This window comes from Blennius ocellaris (assembly GCF_963422515.1).
Source record: "Blennius ocellaris genome assembly, chromosome: 21".
Classification (NCBI taxonomy): Eukaryota; Metazoa; Chordata; class Actinopteri; order Blenniiformes; family Blenniidae; genus Blennius; species Blennius ocellaris.
This window is the reverse complement of record NC_137670.1, coordinates 18,028,327-18,046,665: the sequence shown is the minus strand read 5'-3', so window position 1 is coordinate 18,046,665 and position 18,339 is coordinate 18,028,327. Positions and strand designations below refer to the sequence as shown.

The following is an 18,339-nucleotide window of genomic DNA, read 5'->3' as shown; positions in this document are numbered from 1 at the left end:
TCCACTGCACTGTATGAAGCCTTGGACCTGATAATGGGCTTGGGGGGGGGGGGGGGGGGGGGGGGGGTTGTATATATGTAGGATGCATCATTTCCATGACATAAACCCCAACGGCTCATTCTACAGATTATTAAAGAGACTAAGGTTCTGCTCAAGGCGATTGTGATTTTACTTTACGTGCTTTTATTTTTAGAATCTTTACTCATATTATCGCCGGCGGCGATAATCCATAAGGGTTTGGAGTGCAAAACATTGTGAGTTCAAAAGAAGATGCAATGTGGACGAGGGAAACCAGAACATGTCTTGTAGTCCCGGCACGCCAGCTGAGGGAAGGTCTCGTCACAATAAAACGCAGCGCCTGAGCCTAATTTTCAAACTAAATGCTGGAGACAGACACAAAAATAATCAAAACTAGTGTTTTCAGAGGTGGTAAAAACTGTACGTTAATCAATAAGCACACATTCTTCCCACTAGTTTTCCCAATCAGGAGCAACAAACCCAACAATACCAGATACTCCAGTGTACTCAGAGTACATTAGTATTTTTTTATTTGTGTAAAGAAAATGAATCGTAACCTCAAACTACAAGTATTGCATGAGAGTAGGATGAAGATAATTAAATATTGTTGAGATTAGTTGGTAATCAATCTGTTCAACACATTAACCTTCACATATATGACATTAAAGATAAGTGACATCTTGTGTCCTGTTCAATTAAGACAGATAAAATATGCCGATGCAGATTTTCTCATTATGTCTTCAGTTTAAATTGCCCGAAGTGCAGCTCTTCAATTAACAAATAAATTAAGACCGGCGACGCATGATTTATTCAATCCGAGCTTTAACCAACATTCACAGTGGAATCAAACAATACGAGCCGCTCGCTTGCATGTCGACAGGAATTTAAATTGAAATAAATATTGGGTTGATATAACGAGAGTGCCGCCGCCACGCCTGAATATGAAGCGATAAAACCGAACAGCGGCGACCGAGTGACGCTGCCAAGTCGCGTCAATAGAAAAAAACTGCCTGTCAACAAAGTGAGGACATAGTTTGATTTGCGGCGCCGCGCGGAACCTGTCCTGTTCGACATCTGCTTTTTAACGGCGCCTCCTCGGGGTTACGATCCGTCGCACCAAAGTTTGCTCTGCCTCCCTGCTGACTCGGGCCTTTTCCCTCCAGGGTGCCAGGCCTCGTCGGCTGAACCCCGCCGAGATATTCCATGTGATGCTATATTTGTGAGCGCGGGGGGGCCGGCGAGCGGAGCCTTGCCTGAACTCAGCAGTACTCCAGCAGGAGTCCTTAAAGTTAATGGCGGAGGGAGCAGACTGGCATCTGGGCAGCTTCACATTCAACCTCCCCGCTCCCGTGGAGAGTTTATAGGCCGCCGACTTCATGTGTGCTGCTTTGTTCCGACCCGATTCTGTGTGTGGCTCTCTGGTGTTGTTTGGTGAAAACCAAACACTCTGCCCTGCTGCTCCCTCACCTCAGGAGAGCTCAACGCCCTGCAGCCCAGAGAAGAGGAGCGAGACAGAAATCGCTAAAAGACAAACATTGAAATCAAGCTCAGACTAGCTGCAGATACAGTTTGAGACTGAGGAACAGCTTCATGTCTCAGAACTTCATTTCACTCTATTCAGATAGCAGAGATCTTGTTTATGTGTTCAGCCAGTAGAGCGGCTCATCCGCTCATCTCAAGGCTGGCGGTTCGATTCCCTCCCGTTCGTCAGAGTCAACATTGATATCAGGGTGTCTAGTTTTCCTCTTTCTGGTTCAACATATAATACTGTGTTTGGAATTAAATCAAGGCTCAGATCTTTATTAGACTAACATGAGATAGTTGGAGTTCAACACTTGTTATACAAAATGTAATTTCTAATTCCAGCAGTACTGATCGTCTCCACATCTGAACGACGCCCCAGAAGTGTAGACAGTGTGTCCTCTCTCTCCCTGGCTTGCTCCAGGTTTTAAAAAGTGTGTTGCTCCAACCAGCCAATCAGAAATCAAACCCTATATAGTGTCATCGGGGGTTTAGCTAATCACAATCAAGGTAGGCTCCTCCCCTTTGACTCCTCCCACAATCAGGCAGCTCTGCTCTGGCACATGGCACCACGAGAGGAAGTACTTCCTCCTCTTCCCATAGATGGGCGTGTGTGGGCGGAGCCTGTCCAGCTCACACAGACACAGCAGATTCTGAATGCAGCTCCTAGGATCCAATATTCTAATGCAGTAAATCAAGGAGGAGCTGGATTTTGGGCTCTTTAAAGACCCTTTAAGGATCAATAAGCAAGAAGTCAACAGTGCAATGTGTTTTATGGCTTTAATAAAACTCAATGTAAACATACATCAGTATCAGTGTGGGTACAGTGAGTACAGAGATATTAAAGTGCAGCAGAAAGAGGCTCAGTACTCTCCACCAGCTGCCCTCCTCGGGGAAATGGAGAAGGTGCAGGGGGTTGAAACCACTGGTCATCTTGCATTATAGATAAGAGGACCTTAAGTGGATGGATCGGCCATGAGTGGCCTCTTTCTGTGTCTGTGTCCAAACCCACTTTAATGACTTTTTTCACTCACATAAAGCGACAACCGAGCCATTCTAGTGTTAGCAAGGGAGGCTGCCATCGCTGGAAAGAGACTTTTTGTTATGTTTAGTATTTTGTTTTTAAGAGAAAAAAAATATTTTCTTCAACTTTAGGAGCCACTGATTCTGATTAGCGAGACAAAACAACACAACTTTTCCAATAAAAAGGCTGCGTTTTTGCCTTTCTGTTTCAGAAAAGCCTTATTATCATGATTATTATTATCATTAATAATACTAATAATACTACTAATAACATGGAGCTCTACTTGTTACAAACGTTGTTCATCGTTTCCAGTTGAAGATCATTTGTTTTGTCCTGATTATTATGTCTTTCTACAGGCCGGCCCTGAGGGGCTTCCATGTGCCGGCGGGCAGCAAGATGGTCGCCCCCATAAATTATATGATTTAGTGCAAATCATTATTCTGTTTGTAAACAGAAACTGTTTTTAAATAAACTCAACATTTTTGCTAAAACTTGTCAGAATGAAATGTCCAACCGATAGCATACAAAACAAATGCTGCAACTTAAGATATCATTTTTTTTTTTTTATCATTTCAAAGTAAAGTAAAAAGTGGTAAATGCCATAATAAAATTAGACTATACATGCTTTGTTCATGTCAACAGTCTAAATATGTCTGGACGTTGAATTTCATGGCTCAAGGTAAAGCAACAAGATGTTGAAGCGCTAAATGTGTCAGTCGGTTTGGATTTGAAGTCATTTGTTCATCCAGACTCTCTGGGAGGCAGACGGCTCAGTTACACCGGGGGCGAGGAGGCCGAGTGAGCCACCCACCACCACCCACCCCCCCACCCCTCACCCCACCCCATCACCATCCCCGTCCCCGGGAGAGCGAGCGGAGACGCATCTAGGCCATTGATTTTCAATATGTACCCTGGGTCTTCTAATGGGGCTGCTGAGCAGAAGAGAATCCGACTGGGTTTGACTGGAGCGTCGTGGAAAACCCGCTGACTCTCATTTGGCCCTCACTCCGTGTGCTTTTACCCCCCTACCCCCCCCCCCATCCCCCCCCCCATCCCCCCACCCCTTACCGTTTCCTCGCCATACACGAGTCTGAGCACTTAAAACCGAGCACTCCACTCCACATCCCGCCATCCCGCCATCCCGCCATCCCCTCACTGTCTCTATTTATACTTTTCCCACTGGTGTAATCTCTCAGGGCACTTACTCACGCTCACGCTCAGACACAAACATACGCTCTCATGTTTAGTGGAACAAACCAGCAGCACTTGGACTACAAACACAGATCTGAACGCACACACACACACACACACACACACACACACACACACACACACACACACACACACACACACACACACACACACACACACACACACACACACACACACCTGTCTACTTCCCCGGTCATGGATCCAGTGCCGCTCGCTGCTCCAGATGCTCGCTCACATCTGGGTGGTGCTTTCAAGCAGCCAATTTGTAACCGGGTTCATGAAAGTCGCTCATGAATGAGTGATGGGCCGTTGAGGAGATCTCTGCTGAACACTCTGCCGGCCCGGGGGGGCGGACGGACTCAACAGGGGCCCCGAGAGGGAAGAGGGGCCCGGCACGATGGAGCGCAGGACGACTCGTCCACCGACGTTTCAGAATTTCTTTGAGAAAATAAATCCTGTACAAGGCACTTCTACATATTGTTATTTCTATTTTTTTTATATATTTTTCATATATCTAGTATATGTCCATATATATTGAGTATAATATCGTGTGGCTTTGTTTCTCTGCATGTACATGTAAAGAATTTGTATTTTTTTCTAGTTTTTATTGAATTTTGTTTTTGCTTGGTACATGACAAGGATTCCAGTGCTTTTTAACATTAATAATCAGGGCTTTTATACATAAACGAATGGTAAAAATCAATAATATTACATTACAGTGTGCGAAAGTCCTGAGAAAAACAAAAAAACCGAGATAAGATAAGTGAACGACATCAAAAACCAAAGGGAAGAAAATCATGGCGCTGACTGGAAGTCATGGTAATGTCACACCAGAATGGTTCCCAGTCTGCTGCTCTGGTAACATCTCTGTGGCTTAACTTATCAAGCAAACATTCATGACATTTGTTCTTTAAACTGTGGGGGGTTCCAGTGTTTAAGAATAACCCTCGTTGCCACTGAGACGCCGACCATGATAATAGGAAATCTTCCTTTCGATATGTTAGATCTGTCCTTCATCGCACATTAAACACAGTTTTGGACAAAGTGGTGCAGTTCGTTGTTACCAACCAATTAGAATAAGTAGAACAATCATGGGAATTGCTTTTGATGAAAAGCTCTGTTGGAAGCTGCTTCTAAACATCCTGAGTTAAACATGAGCAAAAGGAAATATTGGCGTAATGTTGAAAATCAGATCGGTTTTAAATCAAAATTCACTCAACTTATTATATAACTCCCTCATTCTTCCATATCTGAGTTATGGGGGGGGGGGGGGGGGAGTAACTATAAAACAATCATTTTTCCTTTGTTGTTTAATCCAGAAGAAGAACTCACAAATCAGCATGTTTGTGTTTATTCCAACGTGTCGGGACACGTCGCCAGCTGCAGTGCTGACGATTCAGGTTCCACAGTTTCACGCCTGGAGGACGAGTTCACGTTGGTTTGTCGAGTGACTCCGCAGGTTCAGCCTGTTGTTTCGCCTCAAACTTTTTCGGAGGCCTCCGTTTGTGTCGCAACCTCCAAGGCATGGATGTACTTTTTTTTTTTTTTGGTTTTGTTTTGTTAAGCAAAACCACAAAAACAACGTATCTCGTCCCGTCGCTCGGCGACATGTAATTTCTTTTCTGCGCAGTTAAAATTACTCACAACAAAAGAAAACAAACAAACCACTTAAATTACCTCTGTGTGACTACAATTAAAGTGAGAGTTACGGAAAACAACTAAATTGGAGGCTTTTTTTTTTTTTAGCAATTACAGAGTTTTCAGCAACTGGAGAAGAGCACAAAACAAGCTCGTATGGTAAACAGCTTATTTACATTTTGAGCTGAACTAACGTTTGCATTTATTGAAAGCTCAATGGCTTTTTCATTGTTTTGCTTTCCTGAGAAAGAAACAACAACAACAAAAAAACACTTCTTTAGCTTCTAAATGATCCGACGTGTCGAGCAGCTCCGGCGACGCGTCAGGAGAAAGTAATGTGAAGGAGACTTTGCAGATTTATGGCTTTAAAAAAAAAAGCTGCCGTAAAATGAGAGCTGATGAGAGCGATCAGAGGAAAGAGCCACAGTAAAAACACAAAACATACAACTGTGAGTGATTCCTGTCTGACTGTATAGTCAGTGTCGCTTCCTTTGTGCAATGTAAGGTACATTAAAAAAATAAAAACCCAACCCTGCTGTATCACCTTCATACTGTAAAGATCAGCGTACGCACAAGGTGAAGCAGGACCAATTGTGATTTAACACCAGGTTTTAATATTATAGGACGATGATATATTATGACATTCGATTTGAGGGAAAAGTGATTTCAGGGCATATTCAAGTTTAGAAGCAGAGGATTAAGGAAGGATGTAAAGGTCACCGCTGCAGTCTGTGTATTCATCTAATTTATGACCTTTTTCAGCCTTTTCATGGGGGAATTGCTGGATAATTGACTGGCACAGATGCTTGGGTACAATGAATTCCTCTGGGCGCCAGTCAAAACTGTTTTGACTGGCACACACAACCGCAGAGCGCCATCGCCTCGAGGAATGAATGAATGAATGAATGAATGAATGAATGAATGAATGAATCCATCCATTCCAACTTTACACCAGCAGTCGGATACTTGCAGGTCAATTTGTCTTTTTGTCAGGGCACATGAAGACACATCACAGGGAGCCTGGATGTTCTAACAAAAGGAGCGCAGGATTTCCGCAGGAAATGAGAATAAGATTGAGTGAAAAGCGAGGGGGGGGGGCTTGGGGGGGGGGGAGGCATGAAGACGGATAGAGATACAAAAGGAAAAACGCAAGGTAGGCTAATCAAGTGCAATAGTGCTGAGAGGGCAGCGACCCAATACAGTGAGACTTCTGACCTTGACTCTCTGGAAACCGAGACGGAGGAAGAGGCTGGTGAGCCGGCGGCGGCCAAAAGGGGAAATCAGGAGGAATGGATGGAATTAAAGCGAGAGAAAAGTGCAGAGGAGGGCAAAGCCAGACACATAAACTGTGTTATACAGCAAATTAGGTCAGCCGGGATCAGATATTGGGACGTTATATTCTGCTTTTATTTCTATTCCTTCTTCAAGGTCCTATAACGCGACTGCTGCGTCATCATTATCAAACGCCTCGCCGACTTCAAATGACAGCTCAGCTTTATGTGTTTTTTCCTCCCTGAATCTCACATTTGGGTTTTGATGACTGCTCAGGATCCACAGCCTGTTTGGACTCTGCTGAAGTCTCCTGCAGTCGATCCTTAGATTAAATGGACGGAGGTGTGCAGTCTGGATGTGCAGGAGTGTGGATATTAGTCACGTTTACCATTCCAAGTGAAGACGCAAAACTTTGGTCGCGTTTTGGGTGTCTGTTGTTTGTTTTTTTTTGTGTGTCTTTTTTGCTATTATTTTGAACAACAATCACAACACAACATTAAAAAAAAAACCTTCCCCCTCCCACCATCAACAATACAAGATGATTATTGGCAAAGAGAAAATTTAATTTAATTTAATTTAATTTAATTTAATTTAATTTAATTTAATTTAATTTAATTTAATTTAATTTAATTTAATTTAATTTAATTTAATTTAATTTAATTTGCTTGGAATCAAGTAAACAGAGTAAGTGATCACAGGGCAAGAGAAATAATAAAACGATGAGTCCTTGTCTAATCACAAGCTCAAACATTATAGTAGTAAGTTAAGAACAATTCCACATCTCACATTGGGTGTCTGTTTAAATAACAACTGAACACATAACTGGTTGAAAGGCTAACACGGTGGAACTTTTTGAAAATGGCCCAACTGCACATTCACCACCAGATGGTCATGATGACTCAGAGGCCATAATCTCCTGGGACTTGGTAGTTTTAGCGTTGACCGCCACCGTAACAACAATCCAACTTTGTCGTCTGTTCAAACCAGAGGGCTGCAAACTTTATGACAAAAACAGCCACTTTTGCGACTTTCCACCAAATACATTTTGTCTGAAGCTGATATTTTTAACTAAAAACATGGCCAATGTTTCATGACTCCAATTTAGAGCGTTAAACTTGTTTTTATCCTCATTTTAGTGTATTTTAATGTCCTCTTTAATGCCATTTTAGTTGTTTTAGTTGGCGGCTTTAGGAGCAGTTTTCACAGCTTTTGCTTATTTTTTTCATTTTAAACTGCTTTTAAAATGTTTTCATCTGTTTAAGCTGTTTTAGATCTTTCACCCTTTTTTGTCATTTTTCTCGTTGTTCCAGCTATTTTGACTATTATTGAAATTAGAAATGTAAAGAAATGGTCTGTTTTTTTCCTTTATTAGACATTTTATAATCTTTTCTTTTGACATTTTAGGCATTTTAGCATGTTTGGCTGCTATTCCTTGCCTGGATATGAGTCCTTAAAAAAATAGTACAATGTCCAAATAAAATGACGATAATACCTTTTTTGTGTTTTATATCCAATGAGACTGACTCACATCCTTTTAATACATATTGATCGCCATCATAAACACTTTTTTATTTTTACTCCATCAGCTCAGAACAGTTTCAGTCTGTTGAACAGTTTTTGCTTGTTGTTTCTAATCGATGGGAAAACTCTGCCAATCACTCACCACTGCACAAACTTCTACAGTTTACTTTTCTCTCTCTGTAGTATTGATTAATGACAGTTGTGTTCAGTTGAGGAGGTGTTGGTGTTTTTATTTCTATTTCTTCAGTTTGGCTGCTCACGTCGTTCTTCACTGCTCGGCTCCTGCTGCGTTCAGGAAAGGAAGCAGGGGAAGAGAATTTACTCAACCAAACGCAGGGGGAGTTTGGTGGAAGGAGGCGGGTGGCTGTCGGGGCTGCGGGGGTAAAGAATGAAGCAGACAGAGGGCAAGTGTTTGGTCACACGGCGAGCGCCTGATTAATTAAACCCTCTGTTCGGCGCTGCACAATGAGGCTGGAGGCTGGAGGCTGGAGGCTGGAGGCTGGAGGCTGGAGGCCGGAGGCCGGAGGCTGGAGGCCGGAGGCTGGAGGCTGGAGGCTGGAGGCTGGAGGCTCGCACTCTGGTGTCTGGGACTCTACGACCAGCGCTATCCTCACAGGAGCTCCAGGCTGGGTGTGTGTGTGTGTGTGTGTGTGTGTGTGTGTGTGTGTGTGTGTGTGTGTGTGTGTGTGTTTTTATCAGGTTTTGCTCTGAAACCAGTAACCTTGCTTTTCTCGCATAGCGATGTCCGGTCCCTTCCAGAATATCAGAAATACAATTAAGGCCTTGCAGTGTCAGCACATCACAATCGATGGTGTTTTAGTATTTTGGCACAAAGTGACTAGAAAAGGCCAAATGTATTTCTCAGGCCCCGTTGATGTGACATTTTCAACTGTGTCGGGGGTTCATTTACAATAATGGCAGAACTGCTGCTATGTGTGGTTTTGAAAGATATTACCTTACAAATATTATTATTACTGCTTATATCCATGCTTAGAAAGTGAAAATTCCTTCTAGGACCAGGTTGTTCTGCCATCAGCCTGATGGCAGAACAACAACAGAGGGAGAACTCAGCAACTCCGGATAACAGCGTACACACTTACAGGTCACATGACCAAACTGACCAATCACGCTGAGGCCCAACCTACTGACGGACTGTAGAATGTGGAAGCGTGGAAGTTGGACGCTCTGCTTCCCGTGTGAACTGACGTCATTTTCAAAACGTTTGAAGACGTTTCAATTATTTTTCAGTCGAGACGTAAAAGTAAACGGTGTCTAAACACTTAACACGAGATGTTTTCCTCTCTCGTCGCTTGACACAACAAAATGTTCCCTTTGGCCAGACTGGAACAAAAATCAACAACATTGTGGTAAAAAGGCTTTTTCTTTTGCGTTCACATTGTTTTCAGTTTGGGAGCCACAATTATCCCTCTGAGTTATTTTGTTTTGTAACGCTGCATCTTCAATTTGAAAGTTGTTAAATTAAAGAGGAAGGAAACATTTGCAGTCGTTTTTGTAATATGCACTTTGCTTATCATCAAAAGAAAAGATTACGTGAATCTATATTTAAAGGCAGCAGTTAAAAAAAACACTTTATTCCTCTCATGCCATGTATTTGTTGTCTCTTCATCTGCTGCCGTTCAGTCAATGTGTCCCGGTCCGACCGTCACCCGCAACCTAAACATTCATTAATCTGTTTCCTACACATGTCTGCGCCCGTCTGTGCGCACGAGCTGGCACACTCCAGCGAAAGTACATTATGTACATAATCAAACAAAAAGCGATTGCATAAGGAACGCTAAAAGACGAGCAGAAGTTTCCGGGGTATCGCTACGGCGGCGATCGCTCCGTGAAAGCCTGCGTGTCGGCCGGCGACTGTGACGCCTCACAGCTCAGTCACTAGTCAGAGGAGGCGCACACCCCGGGGGACTCGCGCTGATGCTGATGCAGGCATCAATGCACTCACGCTGCATACCTCTGGCAGAACAGCTGGCGGCGACGCTGCGGGACAACACGTACGTCTCTCTGCTGTACTTTATGAAGGGCTGCACGGGGATCCGCTATCATTACCTCCACCACCTCAAGGTGCCACGAGCTCAGGTGATATAATCAACTGAATGACTGGGATTAAAGCCCCTAAATATTGTTATGCCATCTCGCTATGGGAGACGACGGTCTACATTCTTGACTGGTCCTTAATCCCCCGCAGGTCAAACCCAGAGAGACGCATTCTAATAATTGTAATTTAGAATCACTCATTACTCTTAAAAAAGGCCGTGGAATGAAATAAAAACTCCAACTTTGGGATTCACTCTACTTGTTATGTAACTCCCTCATTTTTCCATATCCTGAGTTCTGGTGTGGAAGCGTGAGGAATAACTACAAATCAAACATTGAGCCTATTTTTCACTTCAAAAGGAGGTGATTGGCTTCATAAATCCAGCTGATTTTTATGCTCCTACAAATCCCAGGTTTGTCATATTAAAGACTTTAGAAATGTGGACCTTAAAACACGAGCTGTGATTTATAAGGCGCATCATTATAATCCTCCACCTTCTATCCAGAAGATGTTTGAACATCGAGAGACTGGATGAGAAAAGTCACTTTTCTGTGATAGAATTCTGACCCGTCCCATGGAAAAGTGACCATTAAGTCATTAAAAACCTTATATCTCATTCAATATGGTGACTAAATATGTTACAGATTAATAAATTCTCCCGACACTCATAAAAGATAATTATGATAAGGGAAGGAAATGTACCTTTGAAAACACAAATGTGCCATTAAATGTATGAAAATGGGCAACATTGATATCTTTAGATCTAAATATATAGATAAAATAAGCATTGGTCAATATTCTATAACATGGAAAAGTGACCTATGCCTCAACACCTTTCATACATACTAAGGAAATACATGATAAAAGATTAAAATAAGCTTGGTTCAATATTCTATAGCATGGGAACGTTTCATGTTAGGGGTCAGAATTCTATATGGCACCAATGTTTTTGGGGTGGGGATAAAAATAAGGCAAGAATAAATTAAATTTAAAAAATTTAGTAGATGCATATCTGTAAGAGCCTGGATGATAATTAAAACAAATATATGCTTAAAACATTTAAAAGACAGTCTAAACTCACCATTTCTGAAACATCTCGCTCAGGAAGGACGAGACTAAAATTCGCCGTGTTCCTTTAAAGGACAATGAAAATTTGTTTTTTTGCAACAATGGCAAAGAAAACGCAAGTCATGTCTGAAATTGACTTTTTGTTTTTGTTACTTCAATTGTAGAAGCTTTACTTGTATTATTTTACAGTTTTAGGTTAAAGAAGTTGAACTTCAGCCCTTCAGTCACAAACTATGAGTAAAACATGAAACTTTTCTGGGAGGAAAATTTTAAAAACATGAAATGTTTTTTCACTTGAATCGTCGTCGTGTAAACGAGGCCAGACACAAATAGAGGCAGAGGTCAAACTACCAGCATACGGATCGGAAAACGACGGTACGAAGAAAAGGCTTTACGAAGGGACCGCGCTGAGGGAAGGGACACCTTTCCAAAATAAAACTCAATGCGGATTAAGGGATCATTTTAAATGTACATTTTCAAAATAAAACTTTTTATTCTCTCATTGCGGCCTGGGGACGTGTCATAATTAACACTTTGTCCCCAGAACGGTACTGAACCGGTCTGACGCATGGACTTCTGTGTACTTTCAGAGTAATAATCCGAGTTGCCTGAAGACAAAATATTCAAACTATTATGACTCATGCAGCTGCAGATGAAGAGTTGAGAACGAGTCAGTGCATATCCTGAATACCTGCCGAACAAGTTGATTTTGTTTTGTCAGCCTCTTGACAGAAATGACCAGGAATCCAGCTGCTCTCCGTCTCTCGCTCTCTCCGTTCCAGTCACACAGTCAAACCCGCTGCTCAGTCGTCACTTTCCACCTGTTCAGGTCTGACGCTTTGTCTCCGAAGGCAGCCGCCATTTTATAGCGTCCTTCCATCATCTTCCTATGCAGTCGAGTCGCCTTGCGCTCCGAACCAGAAACCACAAGAGCTCGCTAATTACAGGTTGCAGGCTGCTCGACTACATAATGACTGAAAATGTCACGTAAAGGGTTAACAGTCGGCTACAAGCTGGATTCTGTCTTTGCGTCTGTACGTTGAAATGACTTCCTGTTGTTCTCGTGCCTCGCTGTGTCACTCTGACTTGGCGGCACGTTAAAGTCTGTTCAGAGTTTAAAAGTTGTTTTTCAAAAGCCGTTTCTGAAATCCACACGCTGTTTGTTGACGTTTCTTTACGCTGACAGGTGATGACATGTCTTGGGGGCGGGGCTTAGCGCAAGCCTTGTCACAACAACAATTCACTTGAAGATTTTGAAGTTTTCTGAAGATATATTGCATGTAACTCTTGGAACATTGCTGAAGGTGATTATTTATTAGAATGTGATTTTCAATGCGCTCCATTACACTTCCTTTAAATGTTTAAAAATGTTTTTCATTGTATTCCAAGTGGCCACGTTTGTATTTACGTGGCAGTTCTGAAGCCTGAATAAATCCTCTCATCTGGTTGTTGGCAAATCATCCAATGAGCATGAATTAAGTCTTTTAAGACATTTTCCGCTTTTGATTTAGCATAGACTAAATAAAAATGACTGCTTTACGAATCCAATGATGAATTCCGCATTTGGTTTGCCAGGTTGTTAAAATCAAAATACCCTGAGCTGGCATACATCCTCCCTTAAAGCCTCCAAAAAGGATTCCTTATTAAAAAGTAATACCTCTTTTTTTTCTTTCAGGGCAGCACACAAGCTCAAATAGAAATAGATAGATATTTTTGTACATTTATTTATGAGGACTTTTTTGAGAAGTGTTGCTGGTATTAGAGGCTTTTACCCAGCTGGCAGCTTCCCTCCACTTTTAAGCTTTTATTGATCACATTTCAGGTGGAAATCACACCAACGTATATATTTCAGATCTTCCTGCCTCACAGGTCACATTGGCAACGTTTCTCTTTGGCCACAGACTCTTTATCCTCCCATTATTATCATCAACATTATTAAAAATGTCATTTCATGAGCACGTCTTTCCTTTATTTTGTGTGTGTGAGATCTACACTGTTATTTTGTATTGTCCTTCCTAATCTCTTTTAAAGCTGTGATTATAGAACTTGTTGCCTGTTCATGTTCTTCGCACCGTCTCATTGTTTATTCATAGAGAACCGTACAAGCCAATTCACAGCGCTTTATAAACACGATACAATACATAAAGCGGTTAAGAATGTTCATCTTAAGCGAATGCGTATTACGTAGCTTTTAAAACCTCTCACGTTCTCTCACACACACTCATCCTTTCCATTAGGCCAACTTTACTTTGCACTTTTCCAAAATGGAAATAACAAATTTCTACATGAGCGATTAAAACCACTTGTTTGCCTTGTCGTCTGTTTCTGCACCCGAGACCATGGAAGGTTGGGAACGAATTAATTATACAACAAAGAGGTAAAAAATCTGCTACAATGTTTATTACTATTATTATAATTATAATTATTATTATTATTATTAACTCGTTCCCACACTGTGTCCACTATGGCGTTGAGATTCCAGCGTTATGACATCATGAAACGCACCAATCGCAAAACAAAAGACTTAAAAACGATTCCTGTAAAGTGGAGTGACTCTTCAAATCTTCCGCCGAGGCAGTAATCCAAAAAGGCTCGGCGAGGGAAAGGTGTGTGTGTGTGTGTGTGTGTGTGTGTGTGTGTGTGTGTGTGTGTGTGTGTGTGTGTGTGTGTGTGTGTGAACCAGCCAGTAATTTCAGAGGGCGTTGTTTGGACCCAGCAGGGGGGCCTCGGCCTCCGCAAACTGACAGGCAGCTTCTTTAACGTGAGCTGGTCCTCATAGGAGGAGGCCAGTGGAGCGCCGCGCATTGACGCTGCTCTACATGTTGTGCGAGAACAAGTTTGGGGGTTTTTTTGGGGTGTTGTTATGCAAGTGGGAACGAAACGCAAAAAAAGAAGAAAAAAAAAAAAAAAGGCCCGGAGGCAGAAGAGGGGAGAAAGTTCAGTCACAGCCAGAGAACGAGGGATTCTGACTGCTGGTGTGTCATAAGCTCTTCCAACAAAATGAATGAATTGCAAAGTAGCGCAAATTTTATATAAAAAAAAAACCAACGTCAGTCCCCACATATCAAGAGTGAGGAAGTTCCCCCGGGGCCACGCACTCTCCCAGCCTGCAATCAACATTTGTCAACTCAAATGAGCAAACGGGGTAAAAGCACCATGTTGAATATTGAGCCCAGATAAAAAAACTGTGATGTGCTCAGGCGCTAGGAGACGCAGGCCACTGTTGAATGACGACTTGTTCTCCCTCACTGAACCTGCTGCTGATGCTTCACCTGCGCCCAAAACCGGGGGTGTCCAACATGCGGCCCGGGGGCCAGAAGCGGCCCTCCAGAGGATCTAATCCGGCCGCCATGGGATGTTTTTAAAGCATAAATATGAAAACTGACAGAGGCTGATCTAAAAACACTAGATTGGCAAAAATGACATTCAAAATGTGGAGGTCACATGACTCAACGCCTTTCACAATAAAACAATGAGTCCAACTTATGTGAAATGATACTTTAGACACGTAAACTCAAAACTATTTCCAGATGATGACAAATTGTTTTAATCCTGAATAAAAATACGATACCAGATAAGGTGACTGAGGGTTTTTTTGTGTGTTGTTTTGTTTTGCAAATATAATAATATCTGATTAACTTTAATATGTATATTTCAGAATAGACTGGCAAATTATTGCAGTTACAAAAGAATCAAAAGAAGGAAAGACTTTGCATTTGTCCATATCTACAGTTTAACATGTGATGTTTGACTTGTTGGGCCTCCAGAGGTCAGATCAGGTTGATGTGGCCTCAACTGAAATGAGTTTGACCCCCTGATCTAAACTCTAAATGAGCATCAGGCTGGTGGTTTATCCACTGGTACAGCGCGTCACACCGATGATGCGAGACGAAGGCCCGTTTCTTTACCTGAAGTGTCCCACATGTTGAGCTCGATCCTCTGCTTCTCGATCTCGAAGCTGGCCGTGTAGTTCTCGAACACCGTGGCCACGTAGTTCTGTGAGGAGACAGGAGTTTCTTCAATCAGACCCAAAGCTCAGAGGATGTGTTTGTGCGATTTCCATAACGCAAAACAAGCCAGGTTGATCACTGACTCCCGTGGCTGAGGTCGGCGGCGCCGTGGTGAATGTCAAGAGGCGCAGGCCGCGGCGGGTGGGTGTGTGTGCGCGGAAAGTAGATGAAGCTCTTAGCGCTGACCTATTTCTCAATTCGGAAATTTAGGTCAACAAGCTTTGATTTCATTATCCTCAAAAGCTGGAGAAGTTCAAGTGAAAAGCAAAGTCTGTCAGTGAGAAAGACATGCGGGGTTTCTTCTTCCTATTACAGTAACATAGAACAGTGTTTTTCTACCTTTTTGAGCCAAGGCACTTTTTTCTTTGGAAAAATGTGAGGCACACCACCACCACCCGAAAATGTTAAAATGTGAAACTCTGTAGCCTCTATTAACAATATAAAGTCATTCTCATAATTGCTTTATCAACAGGAATCAAATAAATACAGAAAAAAGTATTTCCCAATGTCTTTTTTTAATAGTGACTCCCTCAGTGTGAAACCTGGACCTGATGGATGAAGAGCTGAGATCCTGGTTAGATTCTTCCTTTTCAAAAACTTCTCCATCACTGTCACTGACACAGTACTTTGATACAAGATGGTAGCAGGAGGTGGAGATTAACCACACTGATGTCTGTTAAGTTTCCATTTCGATTTCGAGGTCGCTGGACTTTTTTTAATGTGAATTTGACAGGGGAGAAAAATAAATTTAGTAAATGCAGGAAAGACGGTTAATAGAAATGTCTGAGATGTGAAGACTTGACTGAGTTGAGTGGGTTGAGGAATGAGATCTCCTGTGTTGGGACATACAATTGCCAATATGAAACATTCATTTACAGAAGGTTGCGTTGTATCGTGGTAACCTTTATCTAGTTATATCTAGTTTTGGTTAAGTTTAAAGAAGGCAGCACTTTTTAGCTGCACATATCGCTGAACTCATGCTTATTGAAGTTGTTGACTCAGTTAAACTCCAGAGCTTGGAAACATTCAGAGCCACGTGCGAGAATCGAACAGACGTGCTATGTTGCGCTAGCAATGGAAGGTTTCATCAAAAACCCGACTTCTTCTGGACTAGTTTGCGTAAAAATTGGGTTTTACACCTTCGTCATTACGCAAGAACGTGGTACGAAAGCAGGTTAAAGCCTTAAAAAAAGAACTGAATTTCTCTATTTGGGGGCAAAAACTGTGTGGCCATAACAGGGATCAAACCCGCGACCATGGCGTTGTTAACACCACGTCCTAACCAACTGAGCTAACCGAATGGTGGGCTGTTTATCTTACGAGTTGTAGTTAATTATTTCGTCTAGTTTGGTTTGTTGGATGTTGGTGTGCAACCATGAGAGAGAAATGTGTTGTGTGGAGTCTCATCCTGTTATGAAGTTTTGTTCATGTCAAAATAAAAGCCTCTGGTGATCAGCTGACAAAATAAACTCGACTCAGAGCATTTCTTCCGTGGCGCTCGCCACAGTATTTATACATGATTACTCTGCACACTGCTCTCACAGCGGTTGTGAGAGTAAATGTTTTTTCGAAAAAATGTGAAATTGGATAATTTCCCACTGCACACCTGACTATATGGCACAGTGGTTGAATAACACTGACATGAAGGGTCCTGGTGGAGGGCCTCACCTAGGGGGCGCCAGAGAGCCTCACGGGAGCAGCAGCAGGGAAAAACCAGTGGGGGGGTCAGGGGAATGCCTTTTCCCCAAAACATCATGTAGTTTACATTGTTTATTCTCTATGAAGGAATATTGATTAAAATCTATTAGTTTACGATAAGTTTAGTAACAAATGTACACATTAAAAGAGGTTTTTACGAAATTGAAAAAGTCTAAGAAGAAAAACGTACCTTTATTTTTCCAGTGGGTCCAAACAGCTGTTAACAATAATGTGTTTTAATGTTGAAAACATTTTGGAGCATAAATCCAGCTGTTCTCGTGGGAGTATTTAATCACTGACGTTCTGCTATTAAAATGTGAAGTGCTGTGGGAAGTATTCTTGCTCATTATGTGTTTAAATTATACATATAAACGAAACACCTCTTAAAAACGTAGCAGTAAAGGGATAAACTTGAATCAATATTTGTTTTAATCTCGGGGGAAACGGATAATTATATTGTTTGTACAGTGTGTTAACACTGTAAGTATCGCTTTGGGTTACATAAGCACACAGGGACAAGTGTAAGTATTGTCTGCGCCATGTGTTGAGACAAAAACTACAAAATTGTTGAAACTCCAGGTCTAATTGTTCCAATACTCAACCCTTCCCTTCCCCCTGGACTCCTGCCTTGCTGATCATCTCCACACTCACATGCTTCCCGACAATCCGTCACATCGAACTTTGACGGGATAAACTCTTGACGCACCCTTTAAAACTATTAGAGTTGTAAAGATTCCTGCGTGTCTCACCATGTAGGAGCACAATGGGGACAGACGGTGACTCTGGGTGTTCCTCTGCTGACGGCTCTGTTCCCGGATCTAAAAAAGCGTCAACAGACGCGCCTGGTGCGCAGAGCGCACGGCGGAGTGAACGTGTGTATGTGTGTAAAGCATATATTTAACTGCTCCGGGACGATTTTGTGACGATTAAAAAGGGATATTAAAATGACCCGAGAAACGTCAATAAGTTAGTCCGTAGTGAAGGTAAGTTCCAGCGGGTCCGGCTGGGTGGAGGCTGATCTTACGCACCAACCACGATGTATTCGTCTGTACGGAAAACCTCCTCTTACCTCGGGATACGAGTCTTTGGCAAAAACGTGAAGGAGAGCCGTCTTGCCGCACTGTGTGTCTCCGACCACCACGATCTTACAGCGAAGTAATCCCTTATTGCTCTCCATCGTGCGCCGCGGATCACTGGATGCTCCTGCGCCGCTGCCTTCTGGTCATTTAGCTCCCGGCGGCTGCGGAGAGTCGAAGAGCGGCTGTGAGGGTCGGGGGTGTTCCTCCTGGAGGTCTGGGGGG

General features: G+C 42.5%; 1 protein-coding gene across 1 annotated transcript in view; it reads right to left on the bottom strand.

The window, feature by feature from the left end:
* The window catches only part of LOC308145445 (rho-related GTP-binding protein RhoN-like), a 39,308-nt gene extending 20,969 nt beyond the window's left edge, over positions 1–18,339 (bottom strand). Inside the window, exons 1-2 of the mRNA XM_080516896.1 lie at positions 18,108–18,339; positions 15,239–15,326 (exon numbers count right to left, since the gene is read on the bottom strand). Coding sequence (XP_080373022.1) covers positions 15,239–15,326; positions 18,108–18,215 — 196 coding nt within the window. The 5' untranslated portion in view covers positions 18,216–18,339. The remainder of the gene's footprint in view (positions 1–15,238; positions 15,327–18,107) is intronic.